Source organism: Peromyscus maniculatus, chromosome 21 (genome assembly GCF_049852395.1).
Source record: "Peromyscus maniculatus bairdii isolate BWxNUB_F1_BW_parent chromosome 21, HU_Pman_BW_mat_3.1, whole genome shotgun sequence".
NCBI lineage: Eukaryota > Metazoa > Chordata > Mammalia > Rodentia > Cricetidae > Peromyscus > Peromyscus maniculatus.
Genome location: NC_134872.1, coordinates 13753736 through 13776271, shown reverse-complemented (window position 1 = coordinate 13776271; position 22536 = coordinate 13753736). Strand labels below are relative to the sequence as shown.

The following is a 22536-nucleotide window of genomic DNA, read 5'->3' as shown; positions in this document are numbered from 1 at the left end:
ATACTGCTGTTGGCGGGGTTGCTGAGTTAAAGACCACAGGCCATATCAGGGCAATTATCAAATTATCAAGTGGGACACATAGTTGAGGTCTGTTTGGAACCAGGACAAGAAAAACCAATAAAACCACAATAGAAACATATCCATATTTCGGTTTGGAACCTAATTTTGTGTTCAGCACACTGTCATATGGTAGTTCAAGAATTCTCATTAAACAGAGGAATAAAATTGTATTCAGAGTGCCAGAGGCTGTCGGGTCAGTGGTATGTGTAACTCTAAAGGGCCCAAAGAAGCATCCTGTGGAGAGGAAGTGTCCTGTGGCTTGACTGTGTCAGTATTCCAGTTGTGATGTTTTAATATAGAATTGTAAGGAAACCAAGTGAAGAGGATGCTGGCTTTTAAAACTGCATAGGAATATATATTTTCCTTATAATAAGTTTATTTACTTTAAAAATGATTTATTTTTATCTTATATATGTTTTGCTTGCATATTTGTCTGTGTGGGGGTGTCAGATCCCCTGGAACTGGAGTTGCAGACAATTTTGAGCTCCCATGTGGATTTGAGGAATTGAATCCAGGTCCTCTGGAAGAGCAGCCAGTGCTCTTATTTACGGAGCATTCTCTCCAGTCCCCGAGTTTATTTTTTTTTAAGAGTACTGATCACACATTGTATGCGTGTGTGTATTATGTGTTTATATCCTCACTATAGCAGAACAAAGGGATTGTGCATTGTTTGTAACTAAATATCTACTCTCTGAAGCATTTATTTTCTCTGTGAGTTTCAATACTAGATTTAACATAACTGCTTTTATTTCAGAGACATTCCATAAGTGGACCAATCTCAGCATCCAAGCCTCTGACAGCCCTGTCAGATAAGAGATCAAACTATGGAGAAATTCCTGTACAAGGTACAGCTAACATGTCCTTAACATTTCACTTTTTTTTGGTTGATTTTTAGATTCCTTGGTTAATTAGCTTATTGTCTTGGTGCTGACATTATGCTTGCCAACCTAGTGTATGTCTTTATCAAAAGTTTTTACTAATATGTCTTAACTGCAAGTAGGGAAATGAGTTATTGGTAAATAAAGCTTTCATGACAAATGTATTTTGTTGTTGTTGTTCTGAGACAAAGTCTTGCTATATAGTCAGACTAGCCTTGAGCTGAGTTTTAGGTCTTCCTGCCTGATATCTAGAGTGTAGTGTTATAAGTGTGTGCCACCTTCCAGGCTGATGCCTTTTAAATTATAATAATAGTACAGAGTGCATGTCACTGCAGGGCACTGTTTCACAGTTCTTCACAGAAAGTGTATTACTGTCACCCCCATTTTACAGACATAAAAAAAAGTTAAGACCCAACAACATGCTTTTAAAAACCCACACTTTATAGGCACAGATAAAAGCAAAACAAAGGAAAGGATTTACCATGCAAAGCCAAATATGGCAGCACATGCCTGTGATCCCAGGACTCAGGTAGGCAAGGCAGGAAGACTGAGTTCTAGGCAAGCCTGGGCTACACAGTAAGACCCTTTTTCAGTATGTCTGTAAGTTTAGACTGTTCAGTGTTAACGTGCTTACTGCTGTGTCTGAACTGAAGCCTGCCATCTTGACAGGTGTTCTCTACTTGCCTCGTCCTGTTCTTTTCCCCTGCTTTCTCTTGAGTCCGTTCACCATTTTTACTTCTCTACTCTAGCTCCTCTATTAACATCCAGTTTTAACTTGAAAATTTTTGTTGGGACTTGAAAGATGACTCAGCAGTGAAGAACACTTGCTGTTCTTGCAGAGGACGTGGGATTGGTCCCTAACTAGTTCCAGGGCACCCAGAACCCTCCACTGGCCTCTGTGGGCACACACGCAGTTGTAAATTCATGCATGCAGGCAAAAACCGCATACTCATAAATAAAAATACATCTTTTAAAAACTTGTTGGTTATTACAAGGTTTGTCAACCTTGGCTCTATTGATATTTTGGGCTATGTAGATCTTGGTTTTGGGGGGTTGTTTGTGAAGGGTAGGGTGTTCAACAGCGTGCGTGACCTCCGCACCCTGAAGGGTAAGCACCCACTAGGATAGTAGTAGTCCTCACATAATCCCTCTGGGCAGTTGATGTTCTTCAGTTGAGGGAATCTCGGAGCATGACTTTCACGGCTTTTCTTACTTTTCTGATTTCTGTGGATAGGTGGAAAGTATGAGAAAATAAACTAGGAGAGCCTAGCTGGTTCTCCTTTTTTTTTTTTTTTTTTTTTTAACCATTCCCATTAGATACTTAATAGGTTAATTATGTTTTAAATGCCCTGTCAGATAGCTAAAAATCAGTACCATATTTGAGACTGATCTTTTTTATTTTCTTTCTTTAAAAAAATTGTCTTCTGTCTTGAGGTAGAGGGGATATATTGGTGTTTTTCCTTGCCCCTTTTTAAAAAATTAGTTTTCCTTATCTAGCCCAGCGTGGCTTCACACATTCAGATGATCGTGTGTGTGTGTGTGTGTGTGTGTGTGTGTGTGTGTGTGTGTGTGTGTGTGTGAGAGAGAGAGAGAGAGAGAGAGAGAGAGAGAGAGAGAGAGAGAGAGAGAGAGAGACTGAGACTGAGACTGCTTGTGGAGGTCAGAGGTCAGCCAGCTCTTTGGAATTTGGTTCTCTTTCCTCCTGCCATGTGGTTTCTGGGGATGGAACTTAAGTGTGGTCAAGCTTGTACAACAGAGCCCTTTACCACTGAAACATCTTGCCAGTCATGGTCTCAGATTTTTAATCCCCCTGTCTCAGCCTCCTGTGTGTCAGGTTTATAGGAATAATCACATGTCCAGCCTTTTATCTTCGTATATTTCTAGTTCTCTGTCGAAAGTTGAACATCTGTGAAAAGACCGATTTCTTTTTTTCTTTTATGCCTTTGGATGAGCACGTCTTTCCTTGCACTAGGTTTTTTCTCTGGGAGTGTGAGTTCTCTACACAGGAGCTAGGCTGCACCGGGGACTTACTGCTGTGGTGGTCGTCTCCATGTAGAACAGCTTCCACCTCTTCAGGTCGTGCTTGGAGTTTAAAGCAAGACCTGGTTTTCCAGAATCCCTTTTGAAAACAACTTTTTCAATGAATTCTTTGAAAGTGTCGTACAGTTTAGGTTCACCATATTCAACTCCAGCTCTTCCCCTAACTTCCTCCAGGCCCCCTCCTCTCCCACCTTCAGCTTCACATGTTCTCCTCCTTTGTTTGAAATCTAATAACCATCAACTCGAGTTTGTCTTGTCCATGCACTGCTGGGTCTGTGGCCACCCACTGGAGCATGGTTGATGTAGTACCAGGAGCGACACCCTTAAAAACTTGGCTCCCTCCATCTTCATCACCCCTCTCTGGTTTTCTTTTTTGAGACAAAGTCTCATCATAGCCCAGGATGACCTGAAAGTCGCCATGCGTCTGAGGACTTAAATTCTTCATCCTCTCTGCTTCCTAGGTGCTAGGATTATTGGAGTGTGCCAGTATGTCTGGCTGATAGAACCTCCATTGGCTCCCCCTGCCAACAGGAGGAAGCCCAGACTCCTTGAACGGGTTTGCCTGTCTTTCCCGTGGAGCCTCCTCACCTGCTCCATTTCCCTTTGCACTTCCAGCGTTGCTGGTCAGCTGGGCATTAAAGCCAGGAGTGTATCCCTTCTGCGTTGTCTTTTTCCTGTGTAAAAACTATTACTTATCTTTCTGATTTCAACCTCACTGTTACTGAAGTGAGTAAGCTCAGTGTTTTACAAAGGAACACATGAACAAAATGAAAGTAATTTAGCAAGGCAGTTTCTCTCTTTTCAGAAGGGTCATCAGAACTTAAACAGGCCTAGTGAACGCTTCCACCAGAGTAGCTTGTCTTTTATCTGTGCTATAGGTGGCATATCATCCCATTGGTGGGAGGTCAGCTTCACAATGTGGTGCAATCGGTTAATGAGGGTGCAAAAGAGGGGCAAGGGTTCTTGTTGGACTAATTATTTTTGATAGAAAAAGTTTCTCACAATTCTCTCCCTTTCTTATACAATTTCTTTTTATCACCCACGTCCCTTCTGTAGAGGTAACCCTAACTGCTCCTATGGAATTGGGGCAATGACCGATCTGGCTTCTTCTAGCTGGATGGGTTAATTGGGCATGGCAATCAGGGTCTACTCTTCCATGAGCAGTCTAAAAGGCCCTATGGGTACATTAGTAGTTTTATTTCTGTAGCAGCCAGGTATAGGGAGAAATGAAGTCCTTGATTGGTGCCTGGACAAGGTGTGAGGAGAACTAAACAGAGTTATTGGCATCACGAGTCCTCAGCCGCAAACCAGGAGAAGCCAGAACAGAGGAGCATTTTCAGATGTTCAATTAAAGTGTTTTGGTGAGCTCACAGGAGCATCCATCAGTTGGGCTCCTCTTCCTTTTCCTTTGGCTTCTAAGGCTTCTCTCCAGAGCACCGAATCCAGAGTTTGTTTGCAGGTACTTTGATAACCGTGAAATGGCTACAATCACAGTGTTAGGTCCTTCTATCATGGCTCCTAGTGAGGGAGAGTGAGAAATTTAACTGTAACTTTATTTTTAGGTCAAAACAGTAGTGGGCCTGTCTTGTAGGTAGGCAGGTACTGCAGTGTTGAATTGAGCCAGGCTCTGAAATCTTATATCTGAGTAGCATTTTTCTTATCAAGAGGGAAATCACTGCTGAAATATTGTTGTCTACATAAAGCTCATATGGATTTCAGTTTAATATCTAGTAAGTGCAGTGCCTTGAACTGTTAAAGAAACATACTAGTCATTTTAGTTTTTGGTTATTCTTTTCTGTTGGGTGTTTAAGATTTGTGTGTGTGTGTGTGTGTGTGTGTGTGTGTGTGTGTGTGTGTGTGTGTGTGTGTTTGTAGGGCAGTTGGGGGTTCTGGTCCTCAGGGATCACTTGGGTTTTGGAGGAGACCTTCCTTTTGTTCCATCCTCAGAGGCCTTGCATGACTGTGACTTCACTTAGAATTATAGAGAAAAGCATTCGTCTATGTTTACCCCTTCTCTTTGTAGACTATACACTGTATACATACTGTTGAACTATGGCTTTGTACATTCCCAGGTAAACCTTATAAAAAACACAAGACAGTCTTTATACAGCACATAGATCGATCTACCATAACTGTGCTGTTTGTTTTGGATGAGCATAAGTAGCAGATAAAAACACCTGATACATAATAAAGCATCATTAAGTTGATTATTTATATCATCCAGAAGAGTCCAGCTAAGGAAGCCCTGTTAAAGCTGTGACACTGGAGTTAAAAGAACTTAGGAAGACATAGTACCAGCCTGTTCTGTTTCTTTGGCCTCCCATATACCTGTACTGGGAAAGTAAAAACAAATGCCAGGATTCCCAGGGCTCCATGGAGCAAAAACAGAATTAAAACACTATCATGGATGCTCAAGAAGAGAAAGTATACTCTGTTTTGGTTAGAGAAAAGCAGCCTTGAAAACTCTGGGCAGAAAGAGCAGGCATTCCGAGCCAGCATGGCCCGTATCTCCAGCCTTCCACTCAAAGAGGCTGATTTCTTTGTCACCAGCTGTTGTAGCTGCTGGTCCTCGGCAGCTTGTCGGGCACCTGGCTGTCCGTCCATCGGGTCCTGGTTGGGATTTGTGCTCTCCCTAGTGCTCCCTAGGCTGTTGCAAATTCCCATGACCTTTCCAAGTCTAGCCGTTTTGATGTCAGTTCTCTTTGACAGCTGGCTAGCATTGGAAGCACATGGCTGCGAAAACACTTAATCCCATCTGGACATTAGTGAATACATCGTGTAAAACAGTGTGTTAAATTAAAACAAAAAAATTAAAAGAAAACAACAATGTAGGGGTCTGGTGTTACCTCCCTAGTCTGATATCACAAGTGTTGACCTTATCACTTGGCAGTTCAGCCGTGTTGGAGTCTCCTCTGTCTTTTCCCTCTGGTAGGTGATGGAAGACTGCGTCATCCCATTGTTGGGCACTCAACTTCACAGTCTGACACACTGGCTAGTGAAGTAAAGGGGGAGGATGTAGGCCCTTCTCAGGCTGCTTTTGATAGAAAACAGACCAGTCAGCCTGTTTCTCACAAGTGCTGCAGGTCTCCTTAGTCTTTTCTAGACTCCTCAGACCGATCTCGTCAGCTGTTGGGTCCCAGAGCCATGGCCTCTCCTCCCTTGACTGCTGTATTCACAGAACAGCAGCTGTCTGATTGCTGCTCTAGATTCCAGGGTCCGTGAGGGCAAGTTTTGTCTCCTTTCTTTGACCTTTGCCCTAAGCTGAGTGCCCAGCAAGTGGTAGATGCCCAGATGATTTTTGTTTAGTGAATAAGATAAAGATAAGGCCAGTGGGGTTTCCCGTCAGGTAAAGATGCCTGCCACCATGTCTGGGGACCCGACTTCAGTACCTGGAACCTGCATGATGGAAGGAGAGAACCAACTTCCCTAAGTTTTCCTGGGACTTCCCCATGTGGAAGAATTGAAGACTACTAAAAACAACAACAACAGCAGCAGCACAGGGACAGGAATAGCTCCAGAGGTCAACAGGGCAGAATCTCTTACCATAAAATATAATGCATTAATCCTATTTCCTGAAGGGGGCTAACCCAGCATTTTACCTGAAGATGGAAAGAGCCTGCTTGCTGCAGACATAACTGACCTGTGTGCTTACTGTGGCAGCTGTGTCTTAGCTTGGGGTTTGCAGTGAAATACTTTAAGAAATGCCAGTAGACCGCTTTATGACTGTTGAGTTACTGCAGATGATTTTGCTTTTTGTACTGGGATGGAGCCCCGGGTCCTTCTTATACCTGTCAGTTACCACAGTGGAGCTGTGCCTCTTGCCCTACTACACAGTCGTAAGAAGAGTGACTTAGCCCGGTGTGGTGTTGCATGTCTGTAAACTTGGGACTTGGGCGGCTGGTGCAGGGGAACCGAGTTTAAGACCATCTGGGCCATATAGTGAGCTCCTGCCTCAAAAATTAAAAAAAAAGAAAGAAAGAAAGATTAGTTTTCGGTACATTCTTAGAAAGGGCAGCTGGGTTGTGGCAGGACCACATGTGAAATGAGACACAGGTATGGACCTTAGACGTCAGCATGAAAAAGACAAGTGGGTGGAAGTGTCAGGCCCTCGGTTCTGTGGACATTTTCCCAGCTGTGTACATGAAGGGTAAGACTGAATGAGGGACGCTTTCACACAGGGAGGGGTGACCAAGCTGTGAACCGCCACCCGTCACCGCCACCCCTTGTTTTGCATTTTGCGATGGGGTTGTATTGTATTGTATAGCTGGCCTGGGACTCTATTTAGACCAAGCTAACCTTGAACTCACAGAGACTCATCTGCCCTGCTGAAATTAGGTGTGCGCCACCACACCTGGCTAGACACTACTTGTTTTGTCTTTATGACTTTTGTCTTACTTTCTTTTTCTTTCTTTTTTTTTTTTTTTTTTTGGTTTTTCGAGATAGGGTTTCTCTGCATAGCTTTGCGCCTTTCCTGGAGCTCACTTGGTAGCCCAGGCTGGCCTCGAACTCACAGAGATCCGCCTGGCTCTGCCTCCCAAGTGCTGGGATTAAAGGCGTGCGCCACCTCCGCCCGGCCGTCTTACTTTCTTAATTTGCTATGTTGTTCCTCGGGAGACAAGATTTATAAGGAAATAATCCTTCAGTTCATAGTTGACTTGATTTAAAATATTGATTAGGGGACTAGAGTTCAGTTGGTAAAATACTCTCTGTGCAAGCCTGATGTCTTCAATTGGACCCCCAGCACGCATGTGAGAAACTGAGCATGGTGGTGTGTACACTTTAAGCCCAGCACTGGGGAGGCAGAGACAGGCTGATCCTTGGGGCTCACTGACCAGCCAGCCACGCAGTGGCAAGACCCAGGTACCAGGGAGAGATCTGTCTCCAAAACCAAGGTGGATGGCTCCTGAGGAACCACACCTGATGGTGACCTCTGGCCTCCATGTTTGTGTACACACACACACACACACACACACACACACACACAATTAAAAATACAATATATTTTTAAAAAGAAAATCATTTGAAAACAATGCCATATGCCATTACTTTTCACATTATGATGTTTTGTTTTGTTTTGCCTTTTTTTTTTTTTCCCCCAAGACAGGGTTTCTCTGTGTAGTTTTGGTGCCTGTCCTGGTTCTTGCTCTATAGACCAGGCTGGCCTCGAACTCACAGAGATCCACCTGGCTCTGCCCACCCCCCCCCCAGTGCTGGCTCTGCCCACCCCCACCCCCCCAGTGTGCCACCACCGCCCAGCACATGATGTTTTAAGTGAGCTGTCATTTAAATTGGTAATTCCTTTGGTTTTCCCTGTTTGTTTTTGGTTTTTGGTTGTTGTTGCCAATCATTGAACCCGGGGCCTCATGCATGTTAAAACATGCTTTGTAGTTGACCTGCTTTTCTAGCCACTAAATAGTTAATATGTTTAAAAAAAGAAATGGGTGGGCATCCTTGGAAAGCAAGGCTAATAATAGTCTTTATTAAATACAGGCATTATTGTTTAGTTTTACACTAGTCATTCATCCCTAACGAATCAGTTCTTGGCTAGACAGAACACATGCATTCATGTCTGCTAGCCCGAGAACAGCCTGGTGGGCTTGTAGTCCTAGATAAGACGTGTGCAGGAAGAGAGAAACACAGGGACAAAAAGATTGCCCCTAAACTGGAGAGACTCCTAAGACAGCTTGTGTTCAAGAACCAAACTGAAGCCACAATAGAGGCAGCACCAATTGTGTCCCTCCAGCTGCTCAGGAGAGAAGACTAGACTACCCCTCATACTAGAGCCCACAGGCAGTAAAGGCTCCCAGACACCATCCTCCTCCCTGGGGGAGCCCCGTCCCTCATGCCCTGTTGTCCATGTACCCCATAGTTTATCAAACCAAGCCTACTTTTTCTTCTAATTGGTGTCTTTGCTCCTACTATTATGTGGCTGAACCAACCTTTTTTTTTTTTTTTTTTTTTTTGCTAGTAAGGCCCAGCTTAATACCAGTATGTTTTTCAATCCCTGTCTCTTCCTTCTATGGCTGCATAGTGTGTTGCTATTATGGAATTCTATCTATACCATCCGGGTCTGTCTATGGATAGATGTAATGTGTGATGTCCCCTTTAACTAGGCACAGAGGGGCAAGGTTTATTTAGTTTGTTACTTAGGCCCATGTGAGAAGTGACCTCTTAATTTTGATTGATTGGCTTTGAAGACCCAAGTGGCACAAAATGATTTAGAAACAGTCACATGTGTAGCATGTCTCACTGTCATCTCTAGAAATACATTATTGACTTGGAGTGTTTTATATGGTCCTTGTCTAAGGAGGTTATGTTTTAATAAACGTGCTGTTTGGGGGTTGGAGGGGTCTTGGATTAGGAAGAGGGATGGGTCTCAAGGTTAAGAACAGTAGAAGTCACCTGTCTTGTTCTTTACCACCTCAGTGTTCACAGTTCTGTGTTGTGCCCTTTCCACTTTGTGCAGAGCATCTATTGAGAACATCTTCAACTAGCCGACCTGCTTCTCTACCAAGAGTTCCTGCTATGGAAAGTGCCAAGACCATCTCAGGTAATGACTTTTATCGGTAAATTATTTAAAAAAAAAACCAAAAAACTCCTCTAAGCCGGGCAGTGGTGGCGCACACCTTTAATCCCAGCACTCGGGAGGCAGAGCCAGGCGGATCTCTGTGAGTTTGAGGTCAGCCTGGTCTACAGAGCGAGATCCAGGAAAGGCACCAAAACTAAACAGAGAAACCCTGTCTCAAAATGCAAACAAAACCAAAAACAAACAAAAACTCCTAGAAGTTTTCAGTTGCCTACATTGTGGTAGATGATACGTGGAAGGCACATCTTTGTGAAAGTTGATGGAGTTAGGTATGCATGACTGATTTGAAGAGTTAGTCAAAACACACCAAAAATGTATAATAAAGCCACCCTACAGCTATGACTTTGAAGGCTTACTGTGTCTTTGTTCTGGGATAACTTTTCTGTTTTCAGTTATTCATACTATTTTCCCTGTGGTCCTTTCAATTGTTCCTGGAAAGGAAACTCCTGATAACCCTGCCATGGTATGGCTAATGTCCTCCATTACATGGAGTGTGTTCCTACACCTGCTTTCTTTCTGCGTGCCCTCGTTCCCGGCTTACTATAAATGAAGGCTTTTATCACTTACATAAAATGTTGATCTCGTCCCAGAGTCTTAGCATATCACTTTAAACACTTACTGATTTAAGACAAACAAAATACAAAATACTTGGGGCGGGGGGGGGGGGGGATAGCTGTAAAATTTTGCTTAAAAACATGTATGTTATTCTAAGGTTATTTAATAGGAGGAAGCATCTGCCCCATCTGGATCTTTAAGGAAACACTAATTACTAATGCTGCCTGTGTTTGTCCTCAATTCGTCCAGACCATGGCAGCCAGAGTGGGTGTGGCAGCCGGAGTGGGTGTGGCAGCATACCCTGTGCTCACTTGCAGAGGCTGAGGCAGGAAGGCTGCTGAGTTCCGCGGCAGTATTTGTTTTTCTTGTGTCAGACTTGCAAAATTAAAGATGATTGACTTGGTAACTTGTAGATTTCTGTCTTACTGGTGTGTGTTTGATGCTGTAGCCTGGCCTACAACTGGGTCCAGCTGTGTGGATAACCATCTTTCCTCTGCCCCTTTAGCAGTGTTAAGCTCCATTTAGAAGGGGTGTGTTTATTTTCATTGTGAATGCTGGGTAGGGGTGAGTAGTTGCAAACGTTGCTCTGGCTTTTGGTTGTGTTTGTATAGTACCCATTGTGTACCTGGTAGACACTGCAAATGCTACATGGTAACAAGGCACTTGTTCACAAAGATGTGGTCCAGTGTGTGTTTCCACTACCAACCTTTTCACAGATTTTCATTTTTTGTGATAATGTCTCACTCTGTAGCCCAGGCTGACCTCAGGTTCATGGTAGTCCTCCTGCCTCAGTTTTGAAAGTACAGGGATTCTAGATATAAATCCTCATCTGTATAAGTATTTTAATTGAAAAGTAGATACTGTCCAGTCACCAGTAAGATCAAGTATTAGTTCTTCCTCCCACAATATTTGTTCTTTAGGAATCTTCAAAAGACAATCTCAAGAACTCAAACTAAGAAAATTTAAAACATGTATATCACTTTATACTTCTTAAAGATGTGTAATTATAATTTTTCAATATACACACTCCATTTAAAACATTTGATAAGGCATTCTGGCTTTTTCCTAAGAAAAACATCTAAATGTCAAAAAATAAAATAACTTGATCTTTCTAAGATACTTTCTTCCCAGAGTTGTCATACCTTTTTTTTATTGAAATAGATTTCATACAGTATATTCTGATTCGATTTCATGTACTATATTCTGATACTCCCCTGTTCCAACTCCTCTCAGATCCTCCCTACTTCCCCACCCACCCAAATTCATACCCTTTCTTACTCTCACATTAGAAAACAAACAGGCATCAGTAATAATAATAATTAAATATAAAATAAAAACAAACCTATTAGAATAGGGCAAAACAAACAGGAAAAAAAGAGCCAAGAAAAGGCACAAGAAACACAGAAGCTGAGACACACACATTCTCACACATAGAAACCTTCTGTGTTTATTCATTGCACATGATACCATGTTTCATAAGGATTTCATTCAACTATAAGTTGATCATATCCCCCCTTCCTCCAGTTCCCTTTCTTTGTTTCCCTTTAGCTCTGTTTGTCCCCTACACAGTTTGTTTCATGTCTTGTGTAATGTACTTCTGTGATTTATGACCTGTATAGCATCTAGAAACCGCAAATGTGAGGAAACATATATTAGTTTTTGTGAGACTGACTTAATTTGTGTAAATAATATAAAATGTTTCGAGATCGTCTTACCTAGAGTCTAACCTTTCCCTGCAAATGATGGAACTTTGTTCTTTTTGGCTGGGAAAAGAAATCCTGTGTATGTACACTACAGCTGCTTTACCCCTTCCTCTGTGGTTAGACGCCTGGGTTGGCTCCATAGCTCAGCTAATGTGACTAGTGCTGCAGTCCACATTGACATACAGTAACTGTGATATGTTGATTTGAACAGCCATCAGTATAGCTTTAGTTTGGTGTGAGGCCTCCATAGTGAGCTCCACAGTGGCTGGACTGGTTTATATTTATGGTGACTTTCCCACAGTGTCTCGACGAAGTAGTGAAGAAATGAAACGGGACATCTCTGCATCCGAGGGAGCATCACCAGCCTCTCTCATGGCTATGGGCACGACATCACCCCAGCTCTCCCTCTCTTCCTCTCCCACGGCATCAGTCACTCCAAGCACCCGGAGCCGAATAAGGTAAGAAACATCCTGTGTATCTTTCCTGGCCTTTCAGGGCGAAGGATCGGCTTACAGTGCTCTCTGAGCACTCCCCTTTCTCTTGGTGTGTTATTCAGAGTCGACTTTTGTTTTGTTTTAAACTAGAAATGTAAGGGTAGGTGAGGCATCCCTAGTGTGAAAAGCCAAGGACATGCCATTTTGAGTACCAGCATGAAGGTCAGAATGTTTCAGACTTTCGATTTTCAAATTAGAGATGTTCTACTGGTAAATTCTTTGTAAATACCCTGGTGCTTGCTTTTGGGGAGGGTGTAGCTCAGTGGTCACATACTTGTTTAGCATGTATAAAGGCCTTGGGTTCGATTCCCAGTGTCATAAGTAAAGAAATGAGATAAGGGAGGAGGAAGAAAAAGAAGCCATACACGTGGATTCAGGGCATGCCTACATTCTCAACATTCAGAGGACGGAGGCAAAAAGACTATGAGGCCAACCTTGACTACATAGTGAGACTCTGTCTAAAAAACATTAAATAAAAACAAGCTGAAAAAGCTCTGAAATCTGAAATGCTTTCCAACCATGTGTTATGAAGTTGAACCACGGGCATCCTGGTAGAGTATTAGAGAAGGCTTGCTAGGGCCTGAGGTAGAACCTGGGTGAAGCCTTGAGGATTGTGGATCGCGACATCATTGGCAGGATAAATAACATGAATAAACATAGGAAAGAGGTGAATAAGCATGAAGTCAGGGCATGTGATCTGTGGGAAATGCTGTGCTGGTTTAGGGGACAGACACAGAAAGTCACAAGACGATGTCTCTAGAGTCTCATGGTGGAGAAGAAGATGTGATTAAATAGCTAGCTGATGGAACCTTTTAAAGTCAGACCGGGTCACTTTGGTGTGATTCAAGGTAATAAATGGAGTGAATGAATTGTGTGAGGAATGCAGGCGTAGCAGATATGAGAGGCAGCTCTGATTGTTCAGACTGGACATTAGACAACAGGATGTTATGTTAATCATTGTCAGCAGGACGTGAAAATAAATGTGAGTTTATGTTTGTGTCTGTTCCTTCTGGCAGAAGCTACCTAAGTAAGTAAGAGTTCAGAGGTGTGCAGGAATGGTACACACAAACACAGGAGACAGACAGGTGCCTCTGGGAGTTTGAAGCCAACCAGGACAGATAATGAGACCTTTTTTTTCTACACACACACAAAAAGTTTAGAGAGAAAAGATAATATCAGAATTCTAGCATACACTATTTGGGGGAATGAGGAAAAGCTGTCTACAGGTATAAGATTAAGAAAAGGAGGAGAGGGCTGGAGAGATGGCTCAGAGGTTAAGAGCACTGACTGCTCTTCCTGGGGTCCTGAGTTCAATTCCCAGCAACCACATGGTGGCTCATAACCATCTGTAATGAGATCTGGTGCCCTCTTCTGTGTACATAATAAATAAATTAAAAAAAAAAAAAGGAGAAGGAAAGGGTTTCAGAAACTTATTTGTGTATAGTTTTAGGTTTAGGTTTAAATGATGAACTTTTTAAAAGATTATCATATTGTAGAGACAGGACCTCCCTTCATAGCCTAAGCTGGCCTTGAACTTTAGATTCTCATACCTCAGTTTCCCAGGTGCTGGAATTATAGGCTTATGTCACCATGCCTGGTATATGAACTTACTTTTATTTGTATTTATTTATTTTAAAAATAGCCTTTATTTTTGTTTTGTGTGTTGCCTGTATGTCTGCGAACCATGTGTATGTAGTACCCACAGAGGCCAGAAGAGGGCATTGGATCCCCAGGGCTGTCATCTGGGTGCTGGGAATCAAACTTGGGTCCTCAGGCAGAGCAGCCAGTGCTCCTAACCTCTGAGCCATCTCTCCAGGCCCATGAGCTAACTTTTAAAGCCATACTTCTTATGTGACCAACCTCTGAGAAATGTGCGTCCATATGCGTACGTTTTGTGAGTAAGTAGATAGTGAAGGACAAAGCAGCGTGGTCACCCTGCAGTGCCAAGGGCCTGCTAGGCACAGTGGAGCACACCCGAATCTTAGCACTCAGGGAGAGGAGGCCGAAGGGCTGAGCTCAGGAGTTTGAGCCCAGCCTGGGACACAGTGAGCTTTCTTCTCAAAAGTCAGGGCATACAGTTTAGCAGTGAACACATGAGATATTTTTCAGAAGTGATACATGGTTTTTTGTTCTGTTTTGTTTGCGATGCTAGGCATTGAGCTAGGGCCCTGCACTTTCTAGGCCAGCACTCTGGCACCGAACAGCAGCTTTAGCATTTTCCTTTTTATTGTTAGGTTAGGTTTTGTTGTTTGTATTGGTGGGCTTTGAGACAAGGTTACCCTAATCACCCATGCTAGCCCAGAACTTTCACCGAAACCTAGATAGGCCTTGAGCTTGAAGCCTTCCTCCTGCCTCCGCTCAGAAATGATGGGATTACAGGATTCCCCACAGGCTGAGCTTGGGCTTGTGATACATATGGTTTTGGTTCTGGGGTGTGTGTGTGTGTGTGTGTGTGTGTGTGTGTGTGTGTGTGTGTGTGTGTGTGATTGTTCTTGTTTTGTTTCATGAGCTCTCTATGTAGACCAGGCTGGCCTTGAACTTAACAAAGCTCTCTTTGCCTCTGCTCCCTGAGTGCCACCACATACAATGTAATATGTGTTTTCAATGTTTATTGCTGTCTCTTTCCCCCTATACCTTTAAAAGGTATAGTAAAATTATTTTTATTATTTTACTTTTTGTGTATGGATGTTTTGCCTGATTGTATATCTGTGCACTGCATGCATACATGGAGTCTGTGGAGGCCAGAGGGAAAGACATTGTTTCCCCTTGACCTGGAGTTACAGACACTTGTGAGCTCCCGTGTAGGTCCTGGGAATTGAACCCGGGTCCTCGGGAAGGGCAGTCAGCACTCTTAACCACTGAGCCATCTCCAGCCCTATTGCCGTTTCTTTCTGTTTTATTTGTCTAATTTTGAGCTCCATATAGGCTGTGTTTTAGAATTTCTCATCTCATAGAACCTTGTCCTTGACACTTAAAATGAGTGGTTTTCAAGTTGATGAGAGAAGTAAGGACATAAGGGGATAAAAAGAAGTGAAATAAATCAAAGCATGCTATGGAATTGAGCGAGCTGTTGAATAAAAGACCTGGAACAGTTTTAGATGTCAGCAGTATCACGTTGAGCACCCTGGAGTGCATCCTATCACTTCTGAATGCACTTGATTCAGAATCTTTGTTGCCATGTAGATGGGGAGTGGAATTCCTCCTTCTAGCCTTGATAGCTGTAGGTCTGTGGAACCGCAAACTAAAAACTGATTGTGAAATTAAATCAAAAGCTGTGTCTTACCATAAAACAGCCTTCATTTTGTGCATTTATCTATTCAAAAGTGCAATTAGTGCTGTGGTCTTATTGTGGTACTCAAATATTTCAATTTGGGGTTCCTTATTTTCACAAATTAGGGAGGAACGGAAAGACCCCCTCTCAGCTTTGGCACGAGAATATGGAGGATCCAAGAGGAACGCCTTGTTGAAGTGGTGTCAGAAGAAAACAGAAGGCTATCAGGTAACGGTGTGCTTCTCTCATTCCGTCTGAACAAGTGCTGAACAAGTGTCAGCTGCCACGACTGACTTTGTATCTCACATTCAAAATGATTCTTACCCGAGTTTTAGGAACACATTCTCAAAGTCCATACTAAACTTGGTTGAGTGCTCCCGGGACGAAATAAGTTTCTTATGTTTGCAAAGTAACCAGTTTTCCAGGACTGTTGATGAGCTTTAAAAAGTCTTCCTTGCTTTGTGTTTGTGAGTGTGCATGGGTATGCATGCCACAGTGTGCATGTGGAGATTGGGAACAGCCTTTGGGAGTTGTTTCTCTCCATCCACTGTGGGTTCCAGGCTAGTTCAGGTTGTCAGGTTTGCGCTGTAGGCACTTTTACCCACTGAGGACTTTCACTGGCCCCTACAGCACTTCTTAAATCCAGCAAGTGCTTCTGTTGAGATGACATCCAGATTAAGACTGAAACATACAGATTTCACTTAAAATAGTGTAGGCATTCGGTGCCTGGCTTTGTTTTCATAGCCTTTTGTAGTTCATGGCTCATTGTTTCCTGTCTGGACTGTTACAATATCCTGCTGCTTCTTCCTCTCTTTCTTCCAGCATTTTATTCAGGTTTTATTTGACGTGATATTAAATATGACCATGAAGCAGAGATCTAATTCCACACAAATTAAATGTATTTGTTATACTGCTAAAAAAATGTGATTTAGATTTACCTAGGGGCCTCACAAAGGATTTAAATTACAGAGACTTTTTCCAGATTGCAACTGATGTTCCTCATAAAGGTGCAGGGGAGTTCCACAAACTGATTGGAGTTCTATATTCCTGGGCTCATGCCAACAAAATGACCAAAAAAGAACTAACTATATTTATAGAAGATTTTTCTGCGAAAGAAATGACAAAGTAGTAGAGGAATCCGTGAACAAGACCTACCATTAAGAAGCCTCCTGACTTCAAGCAGTGATTGTCAGTTCATTTAGGATTAATGAGCCAAGTCCATGCCGGAGATGTAGGAGAAGGCAGTAGTCACTGAACATCTGCCAGTAGTCTGCCCATTTCCAGCTCTCGTTAGCTAAAGTGGAGAGTAGAGTGAGGGTGTGATTAGGGAACCATGCATTGTTAGACAAAATGTAAAGTGTTATAGCAATCCTTAAAAACATTCAGAATTACCATATTACCTGACACTTATATCTCTGGATATATAAACGAAGAATTGAAAACAAGGATCCAAAGAGACAGCTTAGGTATTCCCATGTCCATAGCACCATAATTCACAGTGGCCAAAAGGTGAGACGTACAAGTATCCCAGTGACCATTGGCAAACGAGTGATATGAGATCTCTGCCTGCAGCAGAATGTTGTATGTGTGTAATGAAAACATTCTGATACACTGTAAATGAACCTTCAAGGCTAGAGAAACAAACCCTATACGAAAGGACCGATTGATTCTTTATGACTCTGCTGATGTAAATACCCACAACAGCGACACAATGCACACAGACAGTAGAACCGTCTTTGTGTGGGGCTAGAAGAAGGAGGGACGGGAGTTACTGTTTAGTAGTTGCAAGATGAGATGGCAGGTGCTGACGGAAGTATAGTAGTGCAGAATTCTCATACTTGTAAATTGTATGTGTACTTCATCAAATAAGAATTTTTTTTTTAAAGAAAGCAAAGGGTTGTTACCCCAAGATATATTTTTAAGGCTATTATGAAAGGTGTTGTTCCCCTGATTCTTCATCAGTTTGTTTTTCCTTTGTCTATAAAAAGGCTACTGGTTTTTATGTGCTAATTTTGTATCCTGCTACATTGCTGAAAGTGTTTATCAGCTATAGAAGTTTCCTGGTGGAGATCTTAGCGTTATTTATATATAAAATCACATCATCTGCAAATGAAGGTACTTTGATTTCTTCCTACCATCCGTCTCCCCTGGATCTCCTTCCTTTGTCCAGTTGCTCCAGCTATGACCTCATGTACCATATTGAATAGGTATGGAGAGAGTGGACATCCTTGTCTTGCTCTGATTTTAGTGGGAATGCTTGAGTTTCTCTCTGTTTAGGTTGATTGGCTCTGGGCTTGGTGTAGATTGCCTTTATTATGTTGAGGTATATCCCTTGTATCCCTAGTCTTGCAGGACTTTTATCATGAAAGTATGTTGGCTTTTGTCAAAGGCCTTTTCTGCACTTCATGAAGTGATCTTGTGGGTTTTGTCTTCCAGTATGCTTACATGGTTTATTATGTTTCTTGATTTATGTATGTTGAATCATCCCTGCATCTCTGGGATGAAGCCAACTTGATTATGGTGGAAATTGTATTTGATGTGTTCTTGGATCCAGATTGCAAGTATTTTTATTGAGAATTTTTGCATCTATGTTCATAAAGGAAATTGATCTGTGTCTTAGTTGGGGTTTCTATTGCTGTGAAGGGACACCATAACCATGGCAATATTTATAAAAGAAAACATTTAATTGGGTGGCTTACAGTTTCAGAAGTTTAGTCCATTATCATCATGGTGGGACATGGTGGCATGCAGGCAAACATGGTGCTGGAGAGGGAGCTGAGAATTCTGTATCTTTGGTTTTTTGGCAACAAGAAGTGAACTGAGACACTGGCTGTGGCTTGAGCATATATGAGACCCCAAAGCCCACTCCCATGGTGACACACTTCCTCCAGCAAGGTCATACTACTCCAACAGAGCCACACCTCCTAATAGTGCCACTCCCTATGAGCTTATGTGGGCCAGTTACATTCAAATTACCATGATGTAATTTTCTTTTTTTGTTGGGTCTTTGTGTGGTTTTGGAATCAGGGTAATTGTTGCCTCATAGAAAGAATTAGGAAGTATTCCTTCAGTTTCTAATTTGTGGAATAATTTTACAAGTATTGCCATTAATTATTCTTCAAAGGTCTGGTAGAATTCTATGCTGAATCCATCTGACCCATCTGACTCCCCCCCTTTTTTTTGGTTGTTTTTTGGGAGACTTAATTATTGCTTCTCTTTCATTAGGGGCTTATGGGTCTGTTTAAATTGCTTATTTGTTCTTCACTTAAATTTAGTAGATTGTATACATCAAGAAATTCATCTATTTTGTGTTTTCCAGTTTGGTGAAGATTTTTAAAGTTTGTCTTTATGATTCTCTGAATTTCCTTAGTGTCTGTTGTAAAATGCCCACTTTTATCTCTGATTTTATTAATTTGGATCTTCTGTCTTTTTTTTTATTCAGTTTGGCTAAGTATTTGCCAATCTTCTTTTTTCTCTAAGAACCACCTCTTTACTTCATTGATTCTTTGTGTTTGTTGTTGTTTTTATTTCATTTATTTCAGCCTTGAGTTTGATTATTTCTTGCCATCTACTCTTTTTGAACCAGTCACCTTTTATTGGATGTTAGTTCTCAGGATTTAGAGATTCAGCCACAGTTGAGTTCTTCATGGATAGGAGCTGGCAGCCCTTTGTCCTCGGTGTTCAGTGCCCTCCATGCTCATCTCTCTTCGGGGGTACTTACACACCGCTCATGTTTGAGTTCCTTGTAAGAAATGCAGTAGCTGGAAACCAGACAGGCTGCCAGCACCATGTTAAACCCTGCGATGCTGCCTTTCCTGGCGCTGATGTACTTGTGTTGCTGGCTGTAACCTCTGAAAGGCTCCCACAGTGCCCCTGCAGCCGAAATTCTGCATCAGTAGCAGCTTGGCAGCCCTCCATGTTTAACCTCTGTGAGCTTCAGTGGCACGAGTGACACCATCATACAGTCCTGATGTCCCGAACAGTGTGCATGCTGGGAACTGATTTCAGGTCCTTTGCAAGAACAGTACGTGCTCTTGACAGCTGAGCCATCTCGTCAGCCCCTACCATAATCTTTTTAAACTAAAAGGCTGATCTGTTAGAGCTCTTAATGTGTCAGATGCCACGTAAGAAGTGCCAGAGCCCCTTTCCAGACTGTCTGTGCATATGGGTGAGCATGTATCCTTAGACACCCGCAGTGGGTTCAGGCCTTTGGTCTCTGCCGCCTCACAGATCTCTGTTCAGAAAGGGCACGATGTGACACTTGACTGTTTAGTGGAGCAGGAGCTGTTACGTGACACTTAGTATGCACTGTTTTCACAGACCCCCAAATGAACCATAAATGCTTTATGTCATAGAAGCTGTCTCATCAATGGAGATAGATTCCCTAATACTCATATCTTTTTTCCTTAACTCTTTTAAATGGCATCCTCAAATTACTGTGCTGATAACTGTAATCTTATTATCCATCCATTACAAAATAAGCTATTGTAAATACACCTTTTATCTAACAAATACTTTTGTCTCCTTTAAATTGTGCCCTGCCATTTATTAAGCACGGCAGTTTTGGACCACGAGAGTTAGCATTGGAAGGACCTTGATGTTCTGGTTTATTGAGGGAGAGAAACCCCCTGAAAGATAAAGGACTGCCTCAGTTATATTGTGATTCCACAAGCAACTTCTAGAAGTACCAAATTAAGGACTGGACCTTGGTTTGGCTGTGTTCTTTCTTTTGGCAGCAACGCTGTACTGGGTTGGGCATGGAGCTCAGGGCCTGGCATGCTTAACCACTTGACTGCGTCCCCAGTCGCCACAGTCATGCTGTGAATTGTCATTTAAATACGGAATTTAGCCCAACAAATATTCTTTCTTTTAATAAATTTTCAAAGTTTTTTGAGAATTTTATAGTGTGTTTTGATCATATTCACACCTGTCTCCCATCTCCTCCCAGGTCTACCCTCCCCCTTCCCTATTTACTTCACTTAGTGTCTTCTTTTTTATACAACAACGACAACAACAAATATCAAGTCAGATTTGTACTATTCCTGTACGCTTGGATGTGTGGCCTTCCAGTGAAGGGTGGTCGATTCCAGGGGCCACAAAAGGACACCGACTCTTACTTCTCCCTCATCTGTCCGTCGCCTGTGGCTCCTCAGCTTAGGGATGGGATTCTGTGTTCATCTCCCTTCTGCACCTTGAGCTTGTACATGTCCTGTGTGTGCTGTTGCAGCTGCTGTGAGCTCCTGTGTGCTGCCTTTCTTGCTGTGTCTTTCCTCCCCCTCTTCCAAAGGATCTCTTGGCCTTGGGCAGGGGGCATGGTATAGACGTCCTGTTTAAGGCCGTTCACTCTGCAGACTCCTATTCTCTACTCCTCAGCCAGATTTGGGTCTGTGTTCATCGTCATCTCGGATGAGTGTTAAAAGACACACTAATCTATAGATATAATGATAAGTCATTAGAAATCAACTTAATAATATGTCATAGTAGCAGAGTAATAGTGGCCGGTTCTCCCCAAGGCCCAAGACCCATGGCACCTGCTGTTTCTGCTTCCCCAGAGACAAGAGGGAATCCAAATTCTGGTCCTCGTTCTTATGCAGACAAACACTCTACCCCTAGAGCCAGCTTCCCAGCCTGAGAGCTTCGTTCTAGATGAAAATACTCAGTTTCTGATAAAACACCACACTTAGAAATGAATTAGCTAAATCTAAAGGATAATGAAATCACTTAATCTAGTACAAAGCAGTTTAATAAACACAGATTTGAGTCCTGCTTGAGGTCCTTGAAGTTTTATTGAGAGATGTGCTCCATTAATATGTAGACAATATCAGGCATTTCTTAGTGGAGAATTTATGGCTTCATCACTCTATTTTTTTTTCTTTCTTTCTTTTCAGAGCTGAGGACCAAACCCAGGGCCTTGCACTTGCTAGGCAAGCGCTCTACCACTGAGCTAAATCCCCAACCCATCACTTACGTTTGTTTTGTTGTTGTGTTTTTGAGACAGGGTTTCTCTGTATAGCCTTGGCTGTGCTGGTACTCACTCTGTAGACCAGGCTGGCCTCGAACTCACAGAGATCCACCTGCCTCTACCTCCCAAGTGCTGATAACTAAGGCGTGCATCACTACCACCCAGCCCATCACTCATGGTTTTAAGGACAATGCTTTATCTGCATTGTAATATTTCCTTCTAATATAAAAATTAGTAGTGAGCTCTGTGCTGGGACTTCTGCAGAGTGTAGAGGTCGAAGTCAGGGAACAAAAGTGTAGGTAGTGTTGTCAGGAAGCTGTGGTAAGTCCATATCAGTCAGTAAGTCCATATCAGCCCTTAGCCGGCAGTGTGGACTTCTGTTTCGTTACAGTTCAGTAATAGGCCCAGGCCTCTCCCGAGACCAACAAACAAACAAACAAACAAGAAGTACCTTCAAAGGCAACTAACCAAGACAGCTCTTCCAAACTTGTAGAGAAGAAAGCACCTTGAATTGAGTACCATATTTACCTATATTTGTTTATTTACATAATTTTTTTGCTTGGTGATATCAATAAGTAAAGTTTCCATTTATTACTACTTTGCTGAGGTTTTCTTTTTTAAAAAAATATCAAGAGTGAGCCAGGGGTAGTAGTGTATTATGGCTTTAATCCCAGCACTCAAGAGGCAGAGGATCTCTATGACATAGTGAGTTTGAGGATAGCCAAGGCTATGTAGTAGGACCCTATCTCAAAAAGGGGGGTGGGGTTGGAGAGATGGCTCAGGGCTTAAGAGCAATGGCTGCTCTTCCAGAGAACCTAGGTTCAGTTTCCAGTACCTACATGGCAGTTCAAAAGTGTCTGTAACTCCAGTTCCAGAGAATCAGATGTCCTTTTCTGGCTTCTGTAGGCATGAATGTGGTGCATGCAGTATATAAAATAATGAATAAATAAGCCCTCCACCCATCCACCCCTCCAAAAAACACCCCAA

The 22536-nt window shown here is 42.5% G+C and overlaps 1 protein-coding gene and 1 pseudogene across 1 annotated transcript in view; one reads left to right on the top strand and one right to left on the bottom strand.

The window, feature by feature from the left end:
* The window catches only part of Specc1l (sperm antigen with calponin homology and coiled-coil domains 1 like), a 111826-nt gene that overhangs the window by 60804 nt on the left and 28486 nt on the right, over positions 1-22536 (top strand). Inside the window, exons 10-13 of the mRNA XM_076558640.1 lie at positions 815-905; positions 9445-9528; positions 12124-12280; positions 15713-15815. Of these exons, the coding sequence (XP_076414755.1) occupies positions 815-905; positions 9445-9528; positions 12124-12280; positions 15713-15815 (435 nt within the window). The remainder of the gene's footprint in view (positions 1-814; positions 906-9444; positions 9529-12123; positions 12281-15712; positions 15816-22536) is intronic.
* LOC121824842 (ATP synthase F(0) complex subunit f, mitochondrial pseudogene) lies at positions 16792-19545 on the bottom strand (annotated as a pseudogene).